Raw genomic sequence first — 23,970 nt, forward strand, 5'->3', positions numbered from 1 at the left:
TTAGTCTCAAAGTCTGATGAGCAAAATATGAGGGGCTAGCCCAAACAGGAATCCCATTCCTGTGCCCTTTTGGGACATTAGGTGAGACGGTACGCAGACCTGAATTCTCCTGTCTCTGAAAACAAATCAACAGGTCAAAGATTTTTGTTACACAAGTAGCCCTTTTATCAATTTTTAACTATGGCAACTAGTTGTTCTTAATTTTTGAAACTCCACCTATCTATGCTGCTACTAAAATTAGCTTTTTTTTTTAAACCTGCAGCAAACTTGTTGGTTTGTTTTTTTTTTCTTTCCAAGTAAGCCCTTTAAAACTGACAAGCTTGCTGTTATTCATTTGATAGTCATGCTCTTTATCGTGACTAAGAATATGCAGTAAAGAACAACATTAAAAGAATGTAGAAAAAACAATTGCACCACTTTGCTGCAGGGCATTTTTGGTGTTTGCAAATCCCAGAACTACAAAAAGAGGCTAGAACAATGTAATATTTTTTCCCTATTTCGAATGTAACTTTTGTGTGTGTGCAGGATGCAACATAAGCACATTGGTGTGATGGAGTCCCAAGAATAGCACTACACTCACAAAGCCACAGACAAAGAATTGAAGAAGCTCCTCCTAGGACAAAAACTAGCTGTAACTGAAGGTAAAGAGCTGGCACAGCTTTCCAACTTTTTAGTACTAGGTAATCACATGCATTATCTATATTTGATTCCCAACAAAATGTAAGACACTCAGATGAAGAAGAATATATTAAAGACATATAAAATATCAATATTAAAGATGATAAAATCTTCATGGGTATTCTTACTGCTATTCAGCTTGTTAGTCACGTCTGCATTCTCCCTGTCAGACTTAGCCTGGTAGGGCAGAACAACCTGACAAGCAAGAGGCAGTACTTAGTAATTACACAGTTGTGCTTCTTGTTTTCACATGTACAAGGCAGGACAAGCCTTAAGGACAAAGAACAGGTACTGAGGTATTTTTAGGAAAAGAAATATTAGAATTCATAAAATCTTTCTTTTACACATGTTGTGTTGTGATTAAGATATGCTTGTTGCCTGCCTGACCACACAAAGGAAAGCAGCTTCTCTTTTTCCCACTGGCATCAGTAACAATACTTCCTGTGACTTTGGTACTCTGACCTTCCCTCAGGGGAAAGGTGTTATAAGCCAGGAAGGTGGGGGTGTGGCATTATTTTTCTGCTGTACTGCCAACACTTGAGCACAACAACTACTTCCTGGAATTCTCTCCATAGGCAAGGAAGAGCCTCAAGAAAGATTATCCTCACCTGGGGTCAGAAGGGAGCTCTGTAAGCTCACAATTACTGCAACAAGCTATTATTGGCTATTGCTTTACTCAGCACAATCATTAGAATCATCTGAGGCTATCCATGAGAGAACTGAAATACAAAATACTTCCAGTGAGTAGAGAAAAGTAATGATGGACAGCCAAGTAATACAATCATTGTCATGAGCAGAGCTAATGAATAAGTCATATAAGGCAATTTTTTTCCACCCAAATGCCTCAGAACCAGTTCATGATTTAGTGAATGGAATATCTATTTATCAAACCATATCTATGAGTAACTTGTAGTATCTACATCTTCACATATGTGGTTACAAACATTTTGTCCTCAGTATCTATCCTGTACTTGTCAGAGTTGTTTCAGCATTTTAGGTTTTTTTTATTTGCATTGGTCAACCATGCATTTTATACGCCATGGTTAGGGCTTCTACTAGGCTGTATATGATTTTCAGCAGCTAATCACAATCCATTAGAATAATAAATTTAGTAGAGAGGAAAAAGATCCAAACCTGTACAAAATACATTAGAAGTTAATTTGTTATGGTACTTTCTGAACTACCCCACACACCTCATGTAACATTCTGCAACATCACATTAATTATGTTACTGCTTTTACTAGCATGTTATCTCTTCACAGTATCTATGAAGAACTATAAAAATAATTTGTGAAAGGATGCAGTGTCTTCTAGAAAGATGTGAAATCCAGCTATTACTACTCAGTTGTGGGGAATTCAATAGAGTGAATTCAGATTTTTAAATACCAGCAAACATTGAGAGATTGTTTGGTAACATACAGCTAGCAGATTAAATAACAGCTCTATAAAAGCAAACAATTAATGGTCTTAGCCTATTTCTTACAAAATACCCAGAAATAAAGACATTATCTAAAATTTTCTGATGTTTTCTGATGTGAGAAAAAGTTTAAAAATTCTGCAATTTGCAAAAAAAAAAGCCATTGTGAAAATATTATTAGAGTTATTTTTGCTGTACTAACGCTAAACAAGTTTACTCAGAAAAAATTGTGTGTTCTTCTAGAAACAGAAAAGTAATGAATTAGGAGCAACACTATGTGCCAGAGTACATCAGCCATCTGAGATACGCTGCTGATTCAGAGCACTACTAACTGTGGCAAAGTGACAAAAATAAGACTGATAGGGAATACTTAAAAGAATTTTCAAACAATAACAACAGGATAGTGAAGTGCTGCATGACAAAAAGCCTAACTACTCACAGAGATATAACAAAAAGAAGTATTCAAACAAACCTGCATGTTGTGGATGGAAAATGAAGAGAAAGAACAGGTGAACAGCAGCTTGGATCAGTGAACATTACGTGTTAAGAGGAAAAATTGAACCCCTATTAAAACCTACAGGGTTTTGGCACAGCATTATCATGTACTTATTATTCAACTTCATCAGATTTCTTGGATTTCTTATTGTATTTTTCATATTTCAACGAGAGAGTTCTGCAATCCATTTTTATCACAATGTAGTCATTACAAGCTAAATTTCAACTTGTTTTACATAGAACAAGTACTGAGTTGTCTCTGGAGAACTGTGTTGCAATTTATCTCTGCAGTTTACTTGCATCTTATTTTATCTCTCACCTCTGATACTAATCAGTCATGGCTGCAGGTCAAATCTTTTCGCATTGGAAGCAATCACAATAACCAATCCAGAAGTAAACCAGCCTATAATGAAATTCACTGCCTAGGGCTAAACATAGAGCTAACATGTGTTTAACAAATCAAAGCTTGTATTTATCACTTGCCACTGTTTGTGTCTTTGCCTGTTGGAGGGGAAAAAAACAATTAAGAAGCTGTGCAGTAAAGAAAGATTTATGAACAGCCAATTTCTTTTCAGATTTGTTGGTCTGATACTTTGGCAAAATTCAGGCTGCATATCATGCCATTACAGAGTAGCAAAAGATTTAACAGAAACCACTGATGGGTGAATCCGTTCAGAATGCAAACATCATCACTGCAAGTCTCAGCTGAAAAATTTACATAAGGCTGAGAGAAGTGCAACTGATGTCACTGATGTTTGCAGTTAAGATTTTCTAAATTCCCACTGAATTATATGGTAAAGAACTGAAATCCTAAAAATGAGAACTGTTTCTCACCCTAATGGCTAGTGAAGCTGAAAAGCTCCTGCATACTTCCAGAAAGCAAAAATTCAGGGTTTCCACTGGGTGGGAGGTGATGGTCCCTCCTAGGGTCCCACCATGTGCAATGCAATGCACAGTACCAGGCTCCCCAAAAGCATCCATCTGCATGCATAACCATGCAGCCTCACAAGCCTAGAAAGGTGATTGTCCTTTCCTACAATGATAGAAACACAACCATAGAATCAACTAGGTTGGAAAAGACCTCTGAGATTGAGTCCAACCTATGACTGAACACCACCTGGTCAACTAGACCATAGCATTGAGTACCACATTCAGTCTTTTCCTTAAACACCTCCAGGGACAGTGACTCCACCACTCTCCTGGGCAGTCCATTCCTATGTTTAATCACTCTTGCTGTGAAGAAATTCTTCTTAATGTCCAACATAAACCTTTGCTGGCACAGCTTAAAACTATAACCTCTTATCCTGTCGCTGGTTACCTGGGAGAAGAGCCTGCACCCCCCCAGCTACACCCTCCTTCCAGCGAGTTGTAGAGAGTGATAAAATCCCCCCGAGCCTCCTCTTCTCCAGGCTAAACATCCCAGCTCCCTCAGCTGCTCCTCATAGGACTCACACTCCACACCCTTTTGTCCCAAACTCCCCTAAACCACAGATATGTAGAAAACTTTTCATGTCAATATTTTATAACCAAGAGACTCTATTCTGCTCACTGTTATGATTTTACTGACTATGGTCAAGTTTTTCATGATTTATATTCCCTCAGTGTAAGATTAGTCTCAGTGGAGAGCTTAAAAATGATGAAACGAAAGTCCTGTTTAAACAACCAAAAGTAATTCTAAATAAATTACAAAATCCTTCCTTTAAATTCCTCAGTGATAGGATTCTGAAAGGAATGGCATTATGTGTCAATATCATCCCCTCTGCCAGTGAAAACTAGTTGAAAGTTCATGCAGTATTTCACAGTACATCATGTAGTCGTGGTTTTGTTTTTACTTAGAAAGGAAGGTTTGTTATAATGAAATCAAATAGGAACCTGAGTCACACAAACAGCTGAATGGCTTGGATTGATCTCTCTCTATTTGCACAAAGTGAAGTGGCATCTTTTGTTACAAGGCACACCCAGATCTTGATACCACATTTGGTGTGAGATACTTCCTGTTCTTTACTCTAATACTATGATATCACAGTCATGCTGGGATATTGAATTTCTGTGAATACAAGCATAAAAAGTGCCTCCATTTCCAAGTCACTACTGATTATTGCTTTGCCATAGTCATTAACATTTTTTCAAAAAATGTAAAAGTAAGAATGAAATGAGACCAGAGTTAAAACTCTACTACAACATTAAACCACCATGCAGTATAACGTACTTCTCTATATTTAAGCACCTTTCACTTGCAAGCACAAGACATTGAATCAAGACTGTGCTTTGAATTGAGGCAGTTTAAAGTATTTTCAATAATAAAGTCTGGCACCAAGAAAACTGTACTCTGAAGCAAAGATCAAACAACCAAGCCACTGTTCTTTTTGGCTTGGGTATTTTAACATGATCATACCTCTTAGCATTAAAGTTGGATCACTTCTTTAAAACTGGAGTTAAGTCTGAACTTCTAATGAAGTCATCATTATTTTTAATTTCTTGTTTAGGATGATGAACCTGTAAATATCATCTGTGTAATGACAACCAAAGAGTAACATTTTGGGAATAATGTCTCCAATGCCCACAATGCCCCTACCAAAACTTGTCCACAGTGGGCAAGTTGGGCAGCAGCTTGCCTCCCCATCAAGCACTAACTTGACATATTTAATTATCTGCTTGTCCTTCATCAGTGCAAAACCCAGTGACTTCATATATTTTGCCAAACATAGCACAGCTAATTCACCAAATCCCATTTTATGATTGGTTTACCAGAAAGGAAGAGATAAAATTATCAACATTAAAAAAAAAAAAAAAATTGCAAGAAAAACATTAAAAATGGGTCACTGACTAATGGGACTCCAGCCTGAAACATGCCAAGCCCCTTTTATATTTTGAAAATATAAAAGATTAAAGAATCTAAAATCAAAGGCTGTACTGAAATGGACTATTCACTGCCTCAGACTGTGGCTATAGACAACACTGAAGACTATACTTCCAGACCTTGCAGAATCCTGGCAAATTTCTCTACTTTTCACAAAGTTTCAGCATTGCAATGTAGGGTGTAAGGCATAAACTGAACATATCCATAAGTCACATTGTTCTCCCATGAGAGAATGTCCACAGCCAGAGGCTCTTTGTGTATTTTCTCACTTGTTCAAAATGTCTGTGCTAAGCAAAAAAAATACATCATTGTTTGGTCAATGCAGAGATACTATTAGCTTTCCTTTTGCAAACGTATTTCCTTTGCATCTCAGAAAATCTGTCACATTTACCTTTGAAACAAAGTTACATTGGTAAATTCCCTATGAAGCACTCTTCATTAATAATTTCAAACATCCTCATTTTCTATCTCATCTATGAGAATACCACTACTTGGCCTCTGGAGATTATATTATTTAGATTCCTTTGGTACTATATTGTGACTAGAATAATTAACTTCTGGCTTAATTGTTACTAATTACTGGACTCTCTGCCCAGGCTCTGTGTACACCAGAAACGTTGGAGGGAATCCTCAGCATTTTTACTGGTCCTGCCCCAGTGCTCTGGCAGAGTGCAGGGGAATGTCTGTGCAGGGTAAAGCCAGTTCCTGTGACTCTATAGAACCACAGCACATGCATGCACTAGCTGTGCTTGCAGTTTGGCCACACTGCTCAGTCTTTCTATGACCCAGTGAGAAGGCTTTTGATGTGAAAAAGAGGCTTTTGTCTCTGTATTAATTACAGAGTATAGTCTTTGCATGATTTTTGTGGAAATATCCTTCTCTATTCTTCCTTCGCCAATCTGTTATTAAGAACAGGCAGCCCATGCTATTAGACAGCCAGATAAGATATGAGAGAACAGACCGCTCGATTAATGCAAAAACACGCAAAGTGATATCAACCATTTTGTCCTTTTGTGTTCTGTCCCCTCTTGACTGAACTAGACCTCACCTACGAAGGCCTCCAGATAAATAAGCAGCCTGTCCTTCCTTTTGTGCTTAAGCCTGCATACAGTCTTATCTTTCAGCAAACACCAACACTGCTTCATAACTGGGTCATGGACCAGAGCAGAAACCTGTCACATTCCCTTTCCCACTGGCCTTTCAGGTCCAAGCACCACCAAGCTGGCAGACTAGTGCTGTCTGTAATGTAACTTACAGAGAACTAAAAACCAGTCTCTAACATTGCCGAAAAATCTTTCACTATGAAAAATAACAGTCTTTGCATTGTTTGGACTATGTACTGGGCAGCTTTTTAGTGTGAATAGCAGCTTATGTAGTATCACCTGACACTGTAAATCTCACATATTTTTATACATGCTTTCTTGTTCCAAAGAGATATTTCCTATTTCACTCGGTTTTCACAGTAGGTGTAGGAATACTACCTGCTTAAAAGTGTACTTCATACACTACAGCTGAATACAGACCGAGCACCAGGCGAAAGCATCTGCATCTCTGAATGCAAGCCGTGCTTTTAAAAGCACCCAAAGAAGTTATTATTCCTCACCAGGTTTACTTCTTAATAGTTACTCATTGAAGTGTGATTTATATGATCATCTATCTGCATATTTTCATGCTTATCTAGGAAACTCCTTTACTTCTCTGCATTTGCATGCTAATTCATTTAAATATAGATGTCTCTTCAATAGTTCAGATCAATGTTGCATTTATCTCCTCTTCAAATTTTATTCTTCTATCATTTCACATTTTTGAAGACACTCTCAATTACTGAGTAAGGGTTTTGAATTATGTTTGCTAAGGGTGTAATTCTGCCAGTTTTACTCTAATTGTTTTGCCTCAGACACAAGGTCTTAGATTTCAAGGAGACCAGTTGCAAGGTAACATACAATATGCAGTGAGAGTAAAGATGATGGATTTGGGCCCTGACTGCTTCCCTCAAGAGGATTTGCTGCAATGAAGATATTTCTGCTTGACAGGTTTATTATTCAACATGCAATAATTTAAGATAGCAATGCAAACTTCCCCTGCCGTTCCACACTATGGATTCAAAACCAATATGGACTGAAATGCATGAGGAGGGAAGAATGGATTTCTCAATCTGCTCTGTTTAAATACTATTCACTTTTTAGCATGGAAAGCACATTATACCTGTTTAAAAAGAGAAAACTATTGAATTAACAGAACAAGTTGCTTATAAATACCTATCTTACCTTTACATTGAAAAGGTAAAACATTGAAAATTAAACATTGAAATTAAACATTGAAAATTGTTTTACTGAACTCTGTAAAATTTAAACACATAAATTGCAGGATTAGTTTAATTATGCAGATAAATATTTGTAGATTTAGGAGATGAAAGGTGTCCCATTAAATAAATAAACAAACAGTAATGTTAATTAATAGCATGACATTATAAACAACTAATTTTCAGTATTAATCTAGAAATTAATTTACTATCATATACATTTTGGCTCTGGTTACAGATAGCACATTATCAACCTACTTCATCTTAAACTGTGAAAGTTATTCTACAGTCTAGTAATAAAGTCTGCATTCATGGATTTGCAAAGATAGGATGATTATAAAACCCATGATAAGAGAAAAGTATTCTGATAAGTAATGATTTCCTGGAATATCTAAAGATAAACCAGGTAAAATTCAAAAAATGTCAAAATATTTTACTTTAAGTTTTGAAACTCTTGCTGAACATGGCAAAAGTAACATAACAGCAAATAAAAATTAAAAAAACTGCACTGCAATGATTGTAGAAGTATTGCCAATGTTCCTGTGCTGCTGACTGAATCTCTGTGTGTGAACAAACCAGTCGTCTTTCATTCTGCCCAACAGGAGAGACTTCATTTCTGTCTTTGACTTCTGAGGTTGGAAGGCAAAGGAAAGCTGAAGCTCTTGAAGGTAGATTTGATTTCATTAAAAAGGTATTTTGAGATTAGCAATGACACTTTTAACAGGAAGTTTATTTTAAAAATCATTTTACTTTTGCCTCTGTAATACAGAGACTTAAGGGCTTTTTCATATTTCGAGAGTGAAAGTGTAGAGAAGAAAGTTTTTCTATTATGTTTCTGCCTTTCAACGAATTGTTAAATGATCTCATCAATACATAAAGCAAGTTACATGCTGGCAACTTGTGGCTTATAAGCAGTAAACAAAATATCTCTGCTACTTTTATATATTTCTTACCTCCTTTTTTACAGGATGTCAAAAGATTTGACAACTGATGGTCTGCAACTGTCTGGGATTGGCTAATTGATTGCGAATGATTCGTTTCAAATGAATGTTTTAGAATAAATGGAGAAGCAGAAATCTCATCCAAATTATTCTGGAATAAAGAATGCTGGTTTAGGCACATAAGAAATGTATTAATTCCACTTGCTTATGATAACTTACAGCTGTGATCTCATAGAGAGCAACTTGTTATTTTCCAAGACTCTCTGAAGCATCTAATGCTAGATTTAAGTTACACAAGATTCTTGTGGCTTTCAGCAACACCGACTTAGCACCCGTGTCACAAACATTTGTTTACTTTTTTCCATTTAACTTATTTATCCCCTTTCCTCATGCAGTTAAATCATAGCATGCACTGTATGCTGATTTCCTCTCATAGTTAATTTGTATCTTTAGAAAAAGCTATAGGAAGGTATTAATCTGCTTAACATTTCTAAGTACATCATCCAAGGGATTTTGTTTTTTTAATCTTACATATGCTCAGCAGAGTTACTGGCAAAAACTGTACATTTTCTCCATTTCATCCTTTCAACATCAAATGGTAAGCAGCAAAAATTGGATCAGACTTCAAAGACTATGCTGTGCTCCAAGTCACAGAGCGACTCCTCCATTTCACATATTGAATTCGAGCAGGATATCAAAGTGCTACCAAAGAACCTCAGGTCCTTACTAAAAAAGAGTCTCTAACATCTGTAGAAAGTGAAGTGCACAGACAAATCACCTCAGGGAGCAGCTAGCATTTATTCTCAGCAGCAAATTTCCAGCCTTTTGATTCTCTTATTCACTGTACCTCCCTGTCTCTCTACAGAACTAAAGTTCTTAGCAAGCAGGCTTTTGTCTCAAAGACTTCAAAACATCACTAACGGTTTCATGTTCAGATGGCTATGCCAAGCAGACATGAACACATTGCAGAACTGTGGACTCAGGAATTTGAAGTTATAATGGGATGTTGTTTTAGAATATAAACTTAGTAGTACCTTTTTAGTTTGTTTGTCAAGAAAATCAGGCACCACGGGAGAAGACTGGTTACTGGTTTGCTGCCTAAAAGCGAAGAAAAAGAAAAAATTTAGTTTAAATATTGTAATTTCTTCACTCTTATAAAAGGTTTACTGGCATACACACTTTTTTTGTTGATTTTCCCTTTTCTCCCTCCCCCAATTTCTAAATGTGCATATACAACCCATTCAGAAAAAAAACCCCAGACCAGTCCCATTTCCTCTTATAAGAAAGTGCATACTGTTAAACGCAGCAACAGGTTATAAGCAATGAATTTGTCATTAAAAATTTGTGTGTCTGTGCAGATGTGTAAAATGAGTTTACAAGAATTTAATGAAATTGAAGTAATGTATTAATTTGCTAAGATTTTATATTAATTTTTTTTTCCAGGGCTGTGAAAAGCTATTTTCACACAATTCAAACTTAGACACTCGAAATCTGATGGATGAGCAAGAAGTGAAACACATGTGCTCTCCTAAAGCCATGGGGGTTAAAGACAGAGCAAGAAGTAAGATGTCTTAGATTCTTTGGCTATATCTGTTACTATTTTACCATCATATTATGTCGCCATAAAAATATTAAAGGCCAACTCCTACTTCATTAATGCTGATTAAAGTAACATAAAAACCTTCTGCAGGCTGTGATCCTCATTGTCAGGCCTTTGAAGTCAATGGATTTCTTCAACAGTAAAGTCCACCCAGACAGAACTTGTTTCAGAATCTCCAGCTATGCAATACCAAAGAAATTGCTACCAATTTCATTTAGTAGATTAAAAAATTTGAGGCTCATGGAAATTATTTGGTATGCTCACGGTCCTCAAACTTGGATTCAAACAAAGACTTTTTCATTGTCAAAACTGAATGAAGTTCATAAACATGGTAAACAGTCATCTTTCTGTACTGTTTCAATTTCGTGAGGGAACTTTGGACTTGCATGTCAGATAAGGGGAATTTAAGTCCCCCTTTATTCTTTGACACAAAGAAAGAGAAGAAAAACATTTGCCCTAAAATGTAAATTGAATTTAAACTTGTGTTTTCCTTGGAGGAAAGGAAGGGATCCACTTTAGAAATGCATTATCATTTAGTACTGGCACACTTCTTAAAGTAGAAAGTAAAACATATGTCTAGGACTGTATTTTACACTGTATTTGTGCATATACTATATTATCTGTAAAGTTCTTTATTACTATTTATCTTGTATATATATTATTTAGATAATAATTTATTTAGTGTCACTGGTTAGATAACCTGCCACTTTTGCCCAAAAATTCCTCAAGCATTTTTGAGATGGTGCACTCCCCTTTTCCCCAGAATTTCTGAAAATAAATCAAATACAAGGTAAAAATTATTAATAATCCTCAGATATCACTTTGGTGGATGTCAAAATCAACATTTGCTGTCAGATTAGTATGTTGCAAATGGCCTGCAAAGCCAAAACCAGACTGAATCATCATATAAATTTAAATATTCAGATTTTGGAGTGGTTTGGATCTGTATCTAAATAAGCAACATGAAAACAATCTTTGTCTTCTACTAAAAAAACCACACAACCTTGCACAGCTAGGACCTTATATAATTGTTAAAGCACAAAGACAAAAATCAGCAACTTCCCTTCTGTAAAGCTTAAGTTAGCAAAGATCAGCCTCTGGAATTTGGAAGCCCCTAAACCCCAACTCTCTGTCAGAATCCCAGTGATGCATTGTTTCTGATTAAAACAATCCTAAATTGGGTTGTATTTGCTGCAATGGAGCCCAACCTTCCACAGAATTACTGCTGCTACCAGAAGTATGCACTTGAGTACTAGTTGTTACTCAGGAGCTTCTCATTGCATTTTTCTTCCCTTGTCCTGACAAGATGGGGAATGGCAGAACAGCTTGGTGGACACCTGGCAGCCAGCCAAGGTCAGCCCACCACAACATCAAACTGGCAGGGAATACTTCTGAAAACGTGGAATCAGCTGCAGATCTGGGTTCATGGGCCTGGTTTCAGTCAGGCAACTCAACAATCTGCTGCTGACTGTTCAGCTACTGAGCTGTAATACGCCTCAGTCCTCACATACAGGCTGTCTATAAATCACTCCACTAGCAAGAAACATTGGAAAAAGAAAGAAACATTGATTCTTAAGGTCTGTCTACACATCTGTATAGTGTATAGACTCACTATCCTTAGCACTGAAAGCAGCTGAACTATAGCAACATAAATCTAGTAATGGAGATTAACTTATGCTGGAGAAAAAATACCTCGTTTTGGAGTTACTCTGGCCATTACCAGTATTAATAATGGCCCTTTCACTTTCATTATTTAAATGCCTTGGAAAATGTTAGAAACACTGCCGGATATTCTACTAGAAACAATACAGTTCATTTTGCAAAAGCACTATTTTATGGAATAGAAAAAATTCAACCCTTTCAGCATGGGTAGATGAAAAATTCCAAAGGGGTGGGAACGAGCAAAAAACTAAATGACACTAGAAAATTGTGCCCAAATTCCCATCTAGACCTTTGAAAATCCTGAGTAACTAAACTTAGGAACAGTAATTAGAAGCTCACATGACATCAGAATCAGGCCCATGGATTCTACTGCATGCCACAAGGATTGTAGACTTCCTATTTTCAGCACAAGCAATAATCTCAGTGTTTGCTATGATTAAAAATAGGAAAGTGAAGCTATTAAAGGAAACCAAAATGTCTTTATACCAGCTATTCTTGTGGAAAGAAATGAAAATTAATATTCAAAAGATGCCTTATACAAGAAATTGTGATCTTGCAATGTGATCTTGACGAAAACTAAAATCATCCAAGGAGAAAGTATGGGAAAGGTGTAAGGGAATAAATTATCAAGATCCAATGGCATTCTTCTGAAGATTCTGAAAAAAAAAAGGTTTAAAATGTAGAGATGTGACCCTTTAAATCAGCTCTCCATGAAGAATAGAAGCACATCAACATAGCGATTATTTTTCTTTTTGTTTTAATCAAAAGAGTTCTTGGAAAGTTTTGTTGTTGACTGACAGAGCGAACCTCACTTTAGTGAGATGAAGGCTGCAGATCAAGTCAAAGAAACCACAGCAAAGACAGAGGAGCTTTTATAGGAAACAGGAGAATTCACATGAAACCAGTTTGTAAATGAATTTGTGCTCATGTGACTGAAATCATGTTTAATCTCTCAGTGATACACAGGATACTGTGATTATGTGCTAATCCACCAGTGCCCATGCAGGTAAATCCACATTTTGTGCTATTTCAATGGGCCTCCAGCTCTAGCAAACCATTGAGAAATGAACCTCACTCATTTTTCAGGCACAGCAACAATGATACTGCAAGCAAAGCAGACGTGGAGAATTCCTCTAGATCCATTTCTATACTTACTTCCCATACTGATGCAGCAACAGCTGGTGGCACTACGATGCCATAAAAGCTGGCTTGCAATGCCAAACCCACTGGCTCAGAAATGTTACAGTTCAAGAAGTCACTACGTGTTTGCAAATCATAAAAAAATTTTGACAAATCATCTAAGTCACGCCCATTTTCAGAGAAAAATCAGCTACATCTATTTTTTTCCCCCATATATTTGCTTAACTTGATTTTAAAAACCTGCAGTGGTGGAGCTGCCGAAACTCTCCAAGGTAACCTACACTGGGTTTAACTCAACTTACCATTAGTAAGCATTTCTTGATCTCTAACCTAACATTCTTGTGCTGCAATGCAAGCCCATTATTTCTCTCTTGATTCTCAACAGAGAACAGTTTGTTTTCACATCAGCCTTTCATGACAGGAGAAATGATACCATATGACCCTTAGTTTTCCATCTTTCTTAGACATCTTCCTTTACCATGGTTTACAGAGATATGTGATCATTTTTGCTGCCAAAGGACTTGCTAATTTTCTTCAAGGGCAGTCTCTAATATACTACCTTAACCAAGTCTTGGCAGTGATGACAAAATGTTATGATGCACACGTGAGTTGATGTATCCTCACTGCTAGTAAATCTTCCAATGTAAACTTTGGAGCACTATTGACTTTCATATTGCAGTTCATTACATTTCATGTAACTGCTTCTAATTTCAATCTTACCTTCTCAAACCCTTGTACCACCACTCACTTAGTACTGATACAAATTTACTAATCAGATTCTGCTTCATCAGTCAAGCCATTAGAGAGCAGAAATAGACCCGTTTCCAGAACTTGACTTTCGCCCACATACTTCCTGTAGAAAAATGCTGATAATTATTCTTTGCCTATAATTTTTTAAACATCTAAGTTGGTGTGCCTGTGTAGCTTTGTACAGACTAATATACAATCTTGGTTCTGTAAGGCTCATGTGAATGTCATTACTAAAAATAATGGTTTTGAGAACCTAAGCTGACTAAAGCCTGGACATGACACAAAATAGGTAAAAAGAGAAAGACACGAGAGAAAAAAATCACAATGAACTCAGTTCAAGAGCGTGAACTGGTGTTGATGTCCAGTATCTTCTACTCTTAACACACAGAGCTCCAAAGGAAACCAAGGAGCAAGGGATACAAGACCCAACTGATAAGAAAGTCACTATGTGGAAACAGTGCCTTCTACACAACACAGCACGATGGCACATGTGTACATGTAACTAACTTATATTGTGATGTTTAGCAGCCATTGAGCTATAGTACAGTGAGCTAGGAAAAAAAATTAACAATATAGTAAGTGTTTCCCAGGGGAAGTATCAAATCAGTATTACTTAAAACAATTTTCATTTGGGAAGGAAATGGAAAAGATGATCATGGTGGAACACGAAGGTTACAGATACTTTGATGGGGTTCTAAAGGGATTTAAAGATATTTAAGAATGACAGCTCTGTCTGAACAAGAAGATGAACAAGGTAGCATAGATTAAGGTCCTTAGTCACTGAACTGTAGATTATCCTGCTAAGCAAGAAAATTTATGAAAAATATATTCACTAAAGATATGTCAATCTGACAAGTTCAAATCACATGACGTTTTAGAAAATTACTTCTCACTTCTCCATAAATTATTCCTAATTAGCTCAAAAGATCCCTAATACTAACTTGAAATTTTAGCTATGCCATTGCAAAATACAGGATTTTTTATTTCTGCAATGATCAATTGCAAAATGGGGGCAGACATTAAGGTTGGTGTCTGTGCTCTCTTTGTGAAACAGGAGATCCCATCACACTCCTCCCTTTTCTGCTGCCTATTCAGCTCTAAACAGAATGGTAAATCAGCTATTCAGCTGTGGTAAAAATGGCTCAGAAAGGCTTCTACTTTCCTCATTTGAGCCATGTTTTACTCATGTCTTGATCATGTTTGAGTATAAAATAACTGCCCCTTTCAAGGTTTGATTGTGATTCAGTTCCTTGATGGCACGCAGGCCTCTCAGCGGCTGATGATGTCAGGAAAAGGCTTGGCAAGTGTTTCATACATGCATGGTTTTTGGGGAATAATTAAAACTTAGCGTCAGCTTCCCAGGTACACAATTATTCCCAGGATCCTGTTTCAGCAGGAGTCACAGGCACTTCCACAGATTTGTGAAACTGATGGAAAAACATTTTTTCAATGAGACAAAGCCACTTCCCTGCTAACATTTACATTATCTATTTCTACTCCAGTCAGAGATATTTGCCAACTCTCAATGCATCCTCAGTTACCTGTGACATCAGCTTTGCATTTAACTAGATAACCAAGTCAAGCATATAAATGCATGAAACATTTTAACATGTAATATTAAATGAACAAATGTACGCATTTAATTAGAAAGCCATGTCATTTATTAGCTTCAGTTTGCTTATGTCCTGCATTCACTGACTGAAGAGCATGAACTAGGTGTAGAGATTCAATTTCTTCTTCTGAATTAATTTTTTTAAAGTATTAATTTCTTCTAAACACTTTTAAATTCATGACTTAGTAAAACTGAGTGCTTTACATATAACACTATAACTCAGCTTTTACACAGATCTTTAAAAGACCACCAGGCTGTTGCTCTTTTAATCTGTCTTTAATTAAGAACTGCCAGCAGTAATGGCACTTTCCCAACTCCAGGCAAAAGATATTTATCTATCTGACTGTAAACTGCAACCAGGACTGGGTGCAAGACCTGAATTACCAATCTATTTTACATGGACATTTTCAGGTCAGATATCTAAATGCATTTAGACACTGATTTCAGCGTCAGTTTGGTGGCTAAACGTCTTAATGTATATATGGACTGTGTATATACGGAAGTTAACAAAACTCAATGCTATGAGCATACATGGAAAAAGAAATAACTTCTCCAGAATGGCTTCAGCAGGAGAGATCTCATAACCCTCAGTCACTGAAACTAATGAAAGGGATTAGTCCTGCAAACCCAGCCACCCGCCCTAGAACAATGCTGGTGACTCAAACGTAACAGATCCCTTTTGCCTCTCATAACTAAGTGTCACAGGAAGATTTGTCTGGAGTGACCCCATTGCTTTAAGTGGTAAAATACCTCCTCTCTTCAAGAAATAGAGCACCAGCATAGTTTACAGCACTCCTAGGCTTTCTGTCAGTGACAGAAAGTGTCCATCTGCTCCTGACAGCTCTTTTCCCTGTCTCATTGCTGGTCTGCAAGGAGCTTTTTGGGCACAGAAGGGTAACTTTCTTCTCTTGGACATTCAATAACATGCACTGCAGTGAATGCTGAAATGCTGAGCACTTGCAATTCTGTCTGCAATCTGCAGTACTCTAGGTACTTACAAGAAGTGCACAAAACCAGGAGAGCAATCCAGAGCAAACAGCACATTTCCACTAACTGGGAGATCACTGAGATGACTAAGCTGGAGGGAGAACTTGCTAACCTACACGTGGTCACCCTCAGAATATGGCAGATTTATAAGAGCTGGCTGAATCATGATGACAAATCTGCTCCTTTCAGATCTTATTGCGTGGGAAATCACTTTTGTTAAAGAACAGATAGTAAAGGATTCAACTTACCAGTCTTCTTCACAACCAAAATCAGAAGTAGAGCAGCTGCTTGTAAGCTGAGGATCTGCTACAAACTCAGCGCTGGCTTTCAATCTTGCGTAGTTTTTACGAACAATATACCCCCTAAAAGCTAAAAAACATTGAATCAGGAAGATTTTGCAGAAACTGAAACTGGCGCTGCAGCACAGACCTGAATGTCTCCAGCTTTTACTGAATTTGTGTACAGGAACACTTAGCAGCCCACAGGAGTGACCCCAATGTTTGCAATGTTACCGTCACCCGGACATTCTACAGGGCCTTACACTCTCACTGTTGACCGCTTGGCACAGTCCAGGCAAGGAAAACAGGCCTCAAAAAGAGAATGCGTCTAATTTAAACATTAATCCAACTCAGAATGTATTAAAATAAAATCACTCCCAAAACAACTTCTTTAATCACAGCTTCCCTTTGATTTAGTCATAATTGTACAAAACCAGAAGCTTAGCTTTCTTTTATTGTGGGACAATGGGGTGCAGAGCCAGGGACAGATATATTCAGTTAGCCTTCTCCTATTTTTTAAATTAACTGTAACCATGATAAAACATTTAAAATGCCTCTCATAAAATCAGGGAAAAAAATTTATAGACATTAGAATTTATACCATTCCTAAAAAAAGAAAAAAAAAATCATAGCGGAATGATATGGTAAATAAAATGACAATTAATAACATTTTGAGGATAGCTACATCCTTTTTTTTCCATAGATTGTCTCTGGGTTTAGGTACCTGAATACCATAATTATTTCTATAGTTCTATCTTGCATTCTTTACACCTGTGAACAGTAATAAAGCTCCAGCACAAACCAAAGATAGTGATGCATACTGCACTTAGAACAAAGGACTAAAAAGGCTGCAATATAAACTCACAAAATTTAAGATTTGATTTTGTAGGGTTTATTTCAAGTATTAAGTAGAAATACCTAAGGGGAGAAAGGACTTAATAATGAAAAAGTAGCTACAGTATCAGTGCCATTGTTTCAGTGTACATCAAGCTGAATAAGGCTGAGGGCTGTGAGAGAAAGGAGCTGTGTCCAGCTTAGTCCAGCAGGACTGCAGTTTTAACAGTGAGACAGTATGTAAAAGAATAGTGGAACTAAGCTGAGGAGATAGGATTTTTTTTAAAATGTTTCCTGTGCAGGACAAGCTTTTATGCACACTAAATGCGCACAAACCAGAGTAATTCTGAAGATTAAATACCCAAAGAAGAGCAGCCCTCCCATTGCGGTCCAGGGTTACATATTAAAGGCACAGATAGGCACAGAAATGAGGTCTAAGGCAATCTCATGTAGGATCAGGATCAACACTGTAGATTGCTGAAGGAAATCAGGAGGTAGGACAAATACTGAATAAACTGAGGAATGGAGAAACTGATCAGAAGATTAACAAGATTTCTCTGTCTCTCACACTTCTGATTTTCTTATGAAAGCACTGAGGTTTCTGGGATAAGAAGCAACAAAAGTTGCCTTTTAATGAGAGGTTATGAAAATAAACAACCATTCACTTTACAGAAGTCATGACAGAAGTTTGACCTGCTGAGGTGTTGAACCAAATACAGAGCTCAGGTATCCTGAGGCTTGAGGAACTTTCCACCCTTGATACTCCCAACTAGGAAAGCCTCCTATCTGACAGAGATGAGGCAGGTTCTCACTTGTCCCATGTGGTCAGGCTTCCAATCCTTAACTAGTCCCTACTGACCAGCCAAGATCCCACTCTGCTCTCAGCAGCAGAGACAGCTGGCCAGCAGCCACCTCTCTGCAGCTGAAACATGCTGAGTGTCAATCACTCGATGAACTACTATAAAGTAGCACTGAAACAAATGAACTGATAAGATAAACTTCACTTTTATCCTTTGTAGCTTCTCACCTTTTTGTACTTCTTTGCATGTGTGTCTACAAAATCAACCCTGATACTTCCTGTGATTTTATATTTAAATATTGTTTTTCTTTTTATCAGAGATTCTTACTAATGTCCATATAACCATTTTGGTCTTTGCCCCATCCACTGTGTAAAAATCTGCTATATCTGACTTAATAAACACAGTTTTTGCCCTATCTTCTATATTCATAAGTATTTTCAAAATCAACTCCTCTTCCCACAAGATGGTTTCTAACTTTCTTCCAAATTACCTTGAATTTGAAAGGTAAATAGCTGTATTTTTCCTACTTTTGACTCCTGGAACAACTGAAGTACAGGGTAAACAAACTTCTTTAAGACTCTCAAAAGCTTCATCAAGCACAAGTAGGACTGCATCTTTTCAACATTTATTAACAGGCTCTATAATGCTTCAAAAGAAATACATATGCAGAGAATTCTACTGGGGCAGTCTAAGAGGCTGGGAAGCTGCTCCATCACAGCAATTTGCATTACTGACTGGTGCTGGTTTTGACACTAAGCACTTGGCTCAAAGAGTGTGAAATTAGCAGACTCATGTTGCTACTGCTCCATGAACAATCACTGCATCATTGAAGAAGAATGATTACCAGCTGTCACCTAATTTTCACCTTATTCAGTCTATATTTCAAACTTTCCAAACAGCAACAGTAGCTTTAACCCTGATCTTTACATAGCCAAAGATGACAGGATCTGACAAGCAACATAGGAACTGAACTTAATTTTAACACTTCTATTAGTAACTTGGTGTTAAATGCTTTATGTGCCACAAATTAGGACATGAATTTTTACTTCTTGTACTGATCATTTTTCACACAAAAAGAGTTTTCTTTCAGTTTCGGCACCTAGTAAACCAAGAATCTATTTACTTCAGGGAGTCTGAGATGTGGATCTTGCAGTTACAAACTTTTAAGGTCTAAATACCAAGGCAATATACACTACATACAATAATGCACAATTCCAGATAGTAAAAGTCCAGGCATTTGCCTTCTGGGTCCCACAGGAAATATAGAATTACAGAGCAAATTGTGAAGCACAGTGTAAAAAGATCAAAGCTAAACAATCACAGGTCTATGAGAACTATAAAGAAAGGAGATGAAGTAGTTTTAAAACAGTAGAAGGATTAATTCTCAGTCATTAAAAAATCATGTGAAACAGACTTTTTCTACACATACACATTTTTACTCTCTAACATCACCTAAAACAGCATATAACAGCAACTCAGAAGTGAAAGCTCATGCTTGCTAAAGAGAAGGTAGTTGATTTCTGAAGAACAGCACATCACTTTCCTAATTTGTCTAGTTAAAAGAGCATTCAGCAACTTAACTAACAGCATCGGAGAGAAATTAGAGCCCACAAATCTGATTATTCACTCCATGCCAAATTAATTCTAATGAGCAGTAGATGGCATAGAGTCACATCCTTTGTTGGGTGCCATGAATACTTCCTCTCTTTCACTTCTCTAGATGGATATTGGGTGATGCATGTTTAACAGCAGAAAAAAACTCCTAAGTTCTCCAGCAGAAGTATTATGAGAAAGAAGTTATGAATTCTCATTTCCAAGCAGTAACTTTCACTCACAGTGACTATTAGCAAGACTCACTAAGGCTGTCATCAGGTCTGGTGTCACTGATGCACATCAACACTTGGACATGGAATGAGTTGGAAGGAACCAACAAGGATCATCAAGTTCAACTCCTGCCTCAGCACAGGACCATCCTCAAAGGTCACATCATGTGCCTGAGAGCACTGTCCAAATGCTTCTTGAGCTTTGTCAGGCTTGGTGCTGTAACCACCATGTATCCCAGTCTCTGATCTTGAGACTTGGTCAAATAAAAAAGTGAAGATGACTATGAAATTCTGGCAATATCAGCAAGGAAAAGGAAGAGATGTTTTTAGCATGGAATCCAGTAAGAATAGTCTCCATTTTTTCTCCTCAAAATCAGACATTTGGAGGTTGACAGAGCTTATCTCAGAGATGGGGATGGAATATAAAACCCCATAGTTTAAAACTATAAGGCCTTCTCACTTTTCTAAAATGCTCCCTGCATATGAGCATTAGAGACATACTAAACATGAAGAATTACTGGATGCTGTAAGCTAGTACAGGACACAACGAGATGGGAGAGTAAAGTTAACCAGAGCTGTGCAGCCGGTACAGACCAGTCTGGCTTACCCTGACTGGGAAATCAGGATAATATGATAAATCAGTACAGCTGCCATTAGGAGAGACATGTCTTCAATGTTTTTTACACTGAAAATGTAGTTGGAAGAAGGAAAACTACTGATTAAAAAATAGGAAAATGGATCTGCTACTTAGGAGTAGTTTTCAAGAAAATTTTAAAGAAAACAGTTTTTAATATATTTTAAAGTGCTTAGAAGTTTTTGGAAGATTTTACTTGTGTAATTCTTACACCTGTACAATGGTATTAGCTGAGTGTATGTACACACACACACATATACATAGTAATAAAAATAGATGAATAAATATTGGAATAAATATGCAAAAAATACTTCCTTGTCTTCTACTGAAACTAACATTATATTTTTGCTGCTGCAAGTCCCAAAGACAATGCTTTTATTAAAATCTTACATTTATTATAAATGGAAACCAGTAAATTGCAGCTGTTCTCTGTCCCTCTTTTTTATTAAAAGGGAATAAATTTTGCCAGACATACAGTTAGAGATATGTAAGCAACACTTCACCAGCAGAAGTTACAGAAAGAAAGCAATTTACAAGGGGTGCTTCCTTCTGAACAGCCATCACTTCTTATTTAAGGAAAAGAGCCCAAATGTAGAGTTCTTGATAAAGAACTTTCTACTACAGTATGACATATGGTGAGTGTGCGAGCACGTGTTGGAGGAGGAGATGGTGGCTCAGTGGATTAGTCATTTGCCTTTCACCTCTGGAAGCACAGTTAAACTCACTCTTGACCAGAGCTGCACAGTATATTCCAGATGGCTAAAGTGGACCTAATTAAAACAAATTCAGTGATGTCACCTCAGATCTAAATGAATTGCATGCACCACTCATTTGGCATTTTGGCAATGTCAGTTCACAAATAAAATAACCAGATTAAAATCCTCCCTTAAGTCTTTTGGGACAAGTCACACTGCATGGAAATACATGCTATCATAACTAGAAAACATACTTTCATAATTGTATTATCTGTTGCTTTAAATTCTAATGAATTCTAAATTCTAATTATTCTAAAATAAACATTTTATGAGACTTGAATGTGAGGTAAATAAATGAAGCAATATTTTAGTCAGATGATTCAGTGGATATACACTGATTTAAACCAGCTGTGAATCTGGAAAATAATTTTAAAAAATCTTTGACAATATATTTTTCCCCATGTAGAATTGAATTGAATTGCCCTCTCATGTGAATTGAAACACTGTAAATTCCAATTACAAAGAAATACTCAGAAATGCAAAGTATTGTTAACTCAAACACTTAACACAAAATCGTCCTTTACAATTTGTTTCTGAGTTAAAAAGTAGCATTTTCTAACCCACACAGTTTGACAAAGTGTGACTGAAGGAGGAAAGGTCCTGTTTATCCTGTGTACCATTTTAGCAATGAGTCTAATAACATCTCTATATTCTGAGAACCTGAGATGTAGATATGCTGAAGTAGGGTAGCTTTTTCTTCCCCATTTAATTTAAATTCACTAATATTTTGTTTCCTAGTGAGGGTTTCCCCCCATCAGAAATAATGACTTTTTATCTTGTAATATAATACACTCAGGAATTTTATCCTCATGTATATTGTGAGCGTTGTTTTTTTTCTAAGTTTGTTTTTTCTTCCAACATTTCTTCAATGGATAGTGAACTGCCGGGCCCACAGAGATCTCCAGACCACCAGCTCATGTATTTGAAAGGCATCTGTTTATTTTTAAAATGCAAATGCAGCCTACCTCAAAGACTGACTCGCAAGAAATGAACAATCTGAACAAGTCAAGAGGTTTCCAATCAGGAGCTGTGTTCCTCCTTTTTATCAGGCTATGATCACTTGCTGTCAAAACCACTTAAACAATATCCTGGAACCTGAATGAAGTCCCCCCACAATTAAAATGAGCAGGATAATCCTGCAAGAATTATTCAGGCAAATCATTTTTCACACAGTTTAAAGTAATGATAAGGTCATTTACAAAAGAAATCAGCGCCTTTGAAATGCTGACTTGTAGACAGAGGACTGCCTGGAGGAGGGCCATAGATAACAGTGAAGACTGGCCTCCTAACACTACCCTTGCAGTCTTTGGAACTGATTCTGATGAGGAGAAGGCCCAATAAGGTTAATACCCCTACTTTGATCTCTGTCAAAGCGTACCAGCAAGAATTAATTTACATTTCAGATGAAAAAGGTTGACAGCATGAAAAGGCATCTTGTTTCTGGTATGTGAATGTGCTGTAATAGATCGGGAATTCTGAAAGGAAGTTCTGAGGAAGCTAAAGGGATAAGCTGAGCGGCTGCTTTTATTGGGAAAGAGATGAAAGGAAAACAAATTTCAATATGCGCTGTTCTGTAGAAACATGTAAGCCAAATGCTTCCTAAATTCCAAGGCCTGCTTGAGCGGGGCAGGGGGGAGGGAAAGGAGAGGAAAGTACATATAGTTTAATTATATGGTTTTGCTAATGTGGATGACGAATGTAAACAATTTATCCCACTGCCTGAAATGGCTCTTTAAAAAAATACAAAAATGATTGTACTCCATTTTACTAGAAAGCTGGCTTGAACTACCCCCACACTGTAAGATGTGCAGAGAAGGGAGAGATTTAAAGTACCTTTTGTCTCCATGTCACCCGGCACTTGGACTGTGTAATGTTATGTAAACAATACAAAAACTGTCAGTGTATTGTAAAACCTGGAAAATGGTCATGATTAACAAGCATAAGCTTTGATTTGAAACAGAATAATTAGCATATTGAGAAGAGAAAACCTGCACAAGAAATATTTTCAAATAAGAAGTCCTAATGTAGGTTTCCAAAGGCAGACAGAAAAGTGTTGAGGATTACTATCATTATTGGTAATATTGTTATTGCTATTATTATTCCCATTCTACTACAGTACCAAAGACAGGAGGAGCAGCCAGCCTAATTAATACAAAGGTTCACTGTGTCACTCTTAACCCTGTAGTCCCTAATGTTTATTCACCTAGGCTGATTACTGAAACAGTCAGGTGCCAGGTTACGAAGGAAAACACTGTGTGTGTTGGAGAGAAGAGTACTAATAACATTCCTCCAGCATTAGGTCCAGAGGGCTCAACAGTGTCCCAATTGACTCCCACTGCCTCTGCTCTGCCATGTTTAACACAGTATTTAAAAGACGGCAGGAAGCAGCAGAGCTCTGAATG

The 23,970-nt window shown here is 37.1% G+C and overlaps 1 protein-coding gene across 1 annotated transcript in view; it reads right to left on the reverse strand.

Annotated features, from left to right (window-relative positions):
* Nucleotides 1-23,970, reverse strand: part of MYO3B (myosin IIIB) — a 212,183-nt gene that overhangs the window by 51,796 nt on the left and 136,417 nt on the right. The window contains exons 32-34 of the mRNA XM_064718250.1: nucleotides 16,693-16,813; nucleotides 9,728-9,791; nucleotides 8,706-8,844 (exon numbers count right to left, since the gene is read on the reverse strand). Of these exons, the coding sequence (XP_064574320.1) occupies nucleotides 8,706-8,844; nucleotides 9,728-9,791; nucleotides 16,693-16,813 (324 nt within the window). The remainder of the gene's footprint in view (nucleotides 1-8,705; nucleotides 8,845-9,727; nucleotides 9,792-16,692; nucleotides 16,814-23,970) is intronic.

The sequence above is a fragment of the Zonotrichia leucophrys genome, chromosome 7 (assembly GCF_028769735.1).
Source record: "Zonotrichia leucophrys gambelii isolate GWCS_2022_RI chromosome 7, RI_Zleu_2.0, whole genome shotgun sequence".
NCBI classification, from domain to species: Eukaryota; Metazoa; Chordata; class Aves; order Passeriformes; family Passerellidae; genus Zonotrichia; species Zonotrichia leucophrys.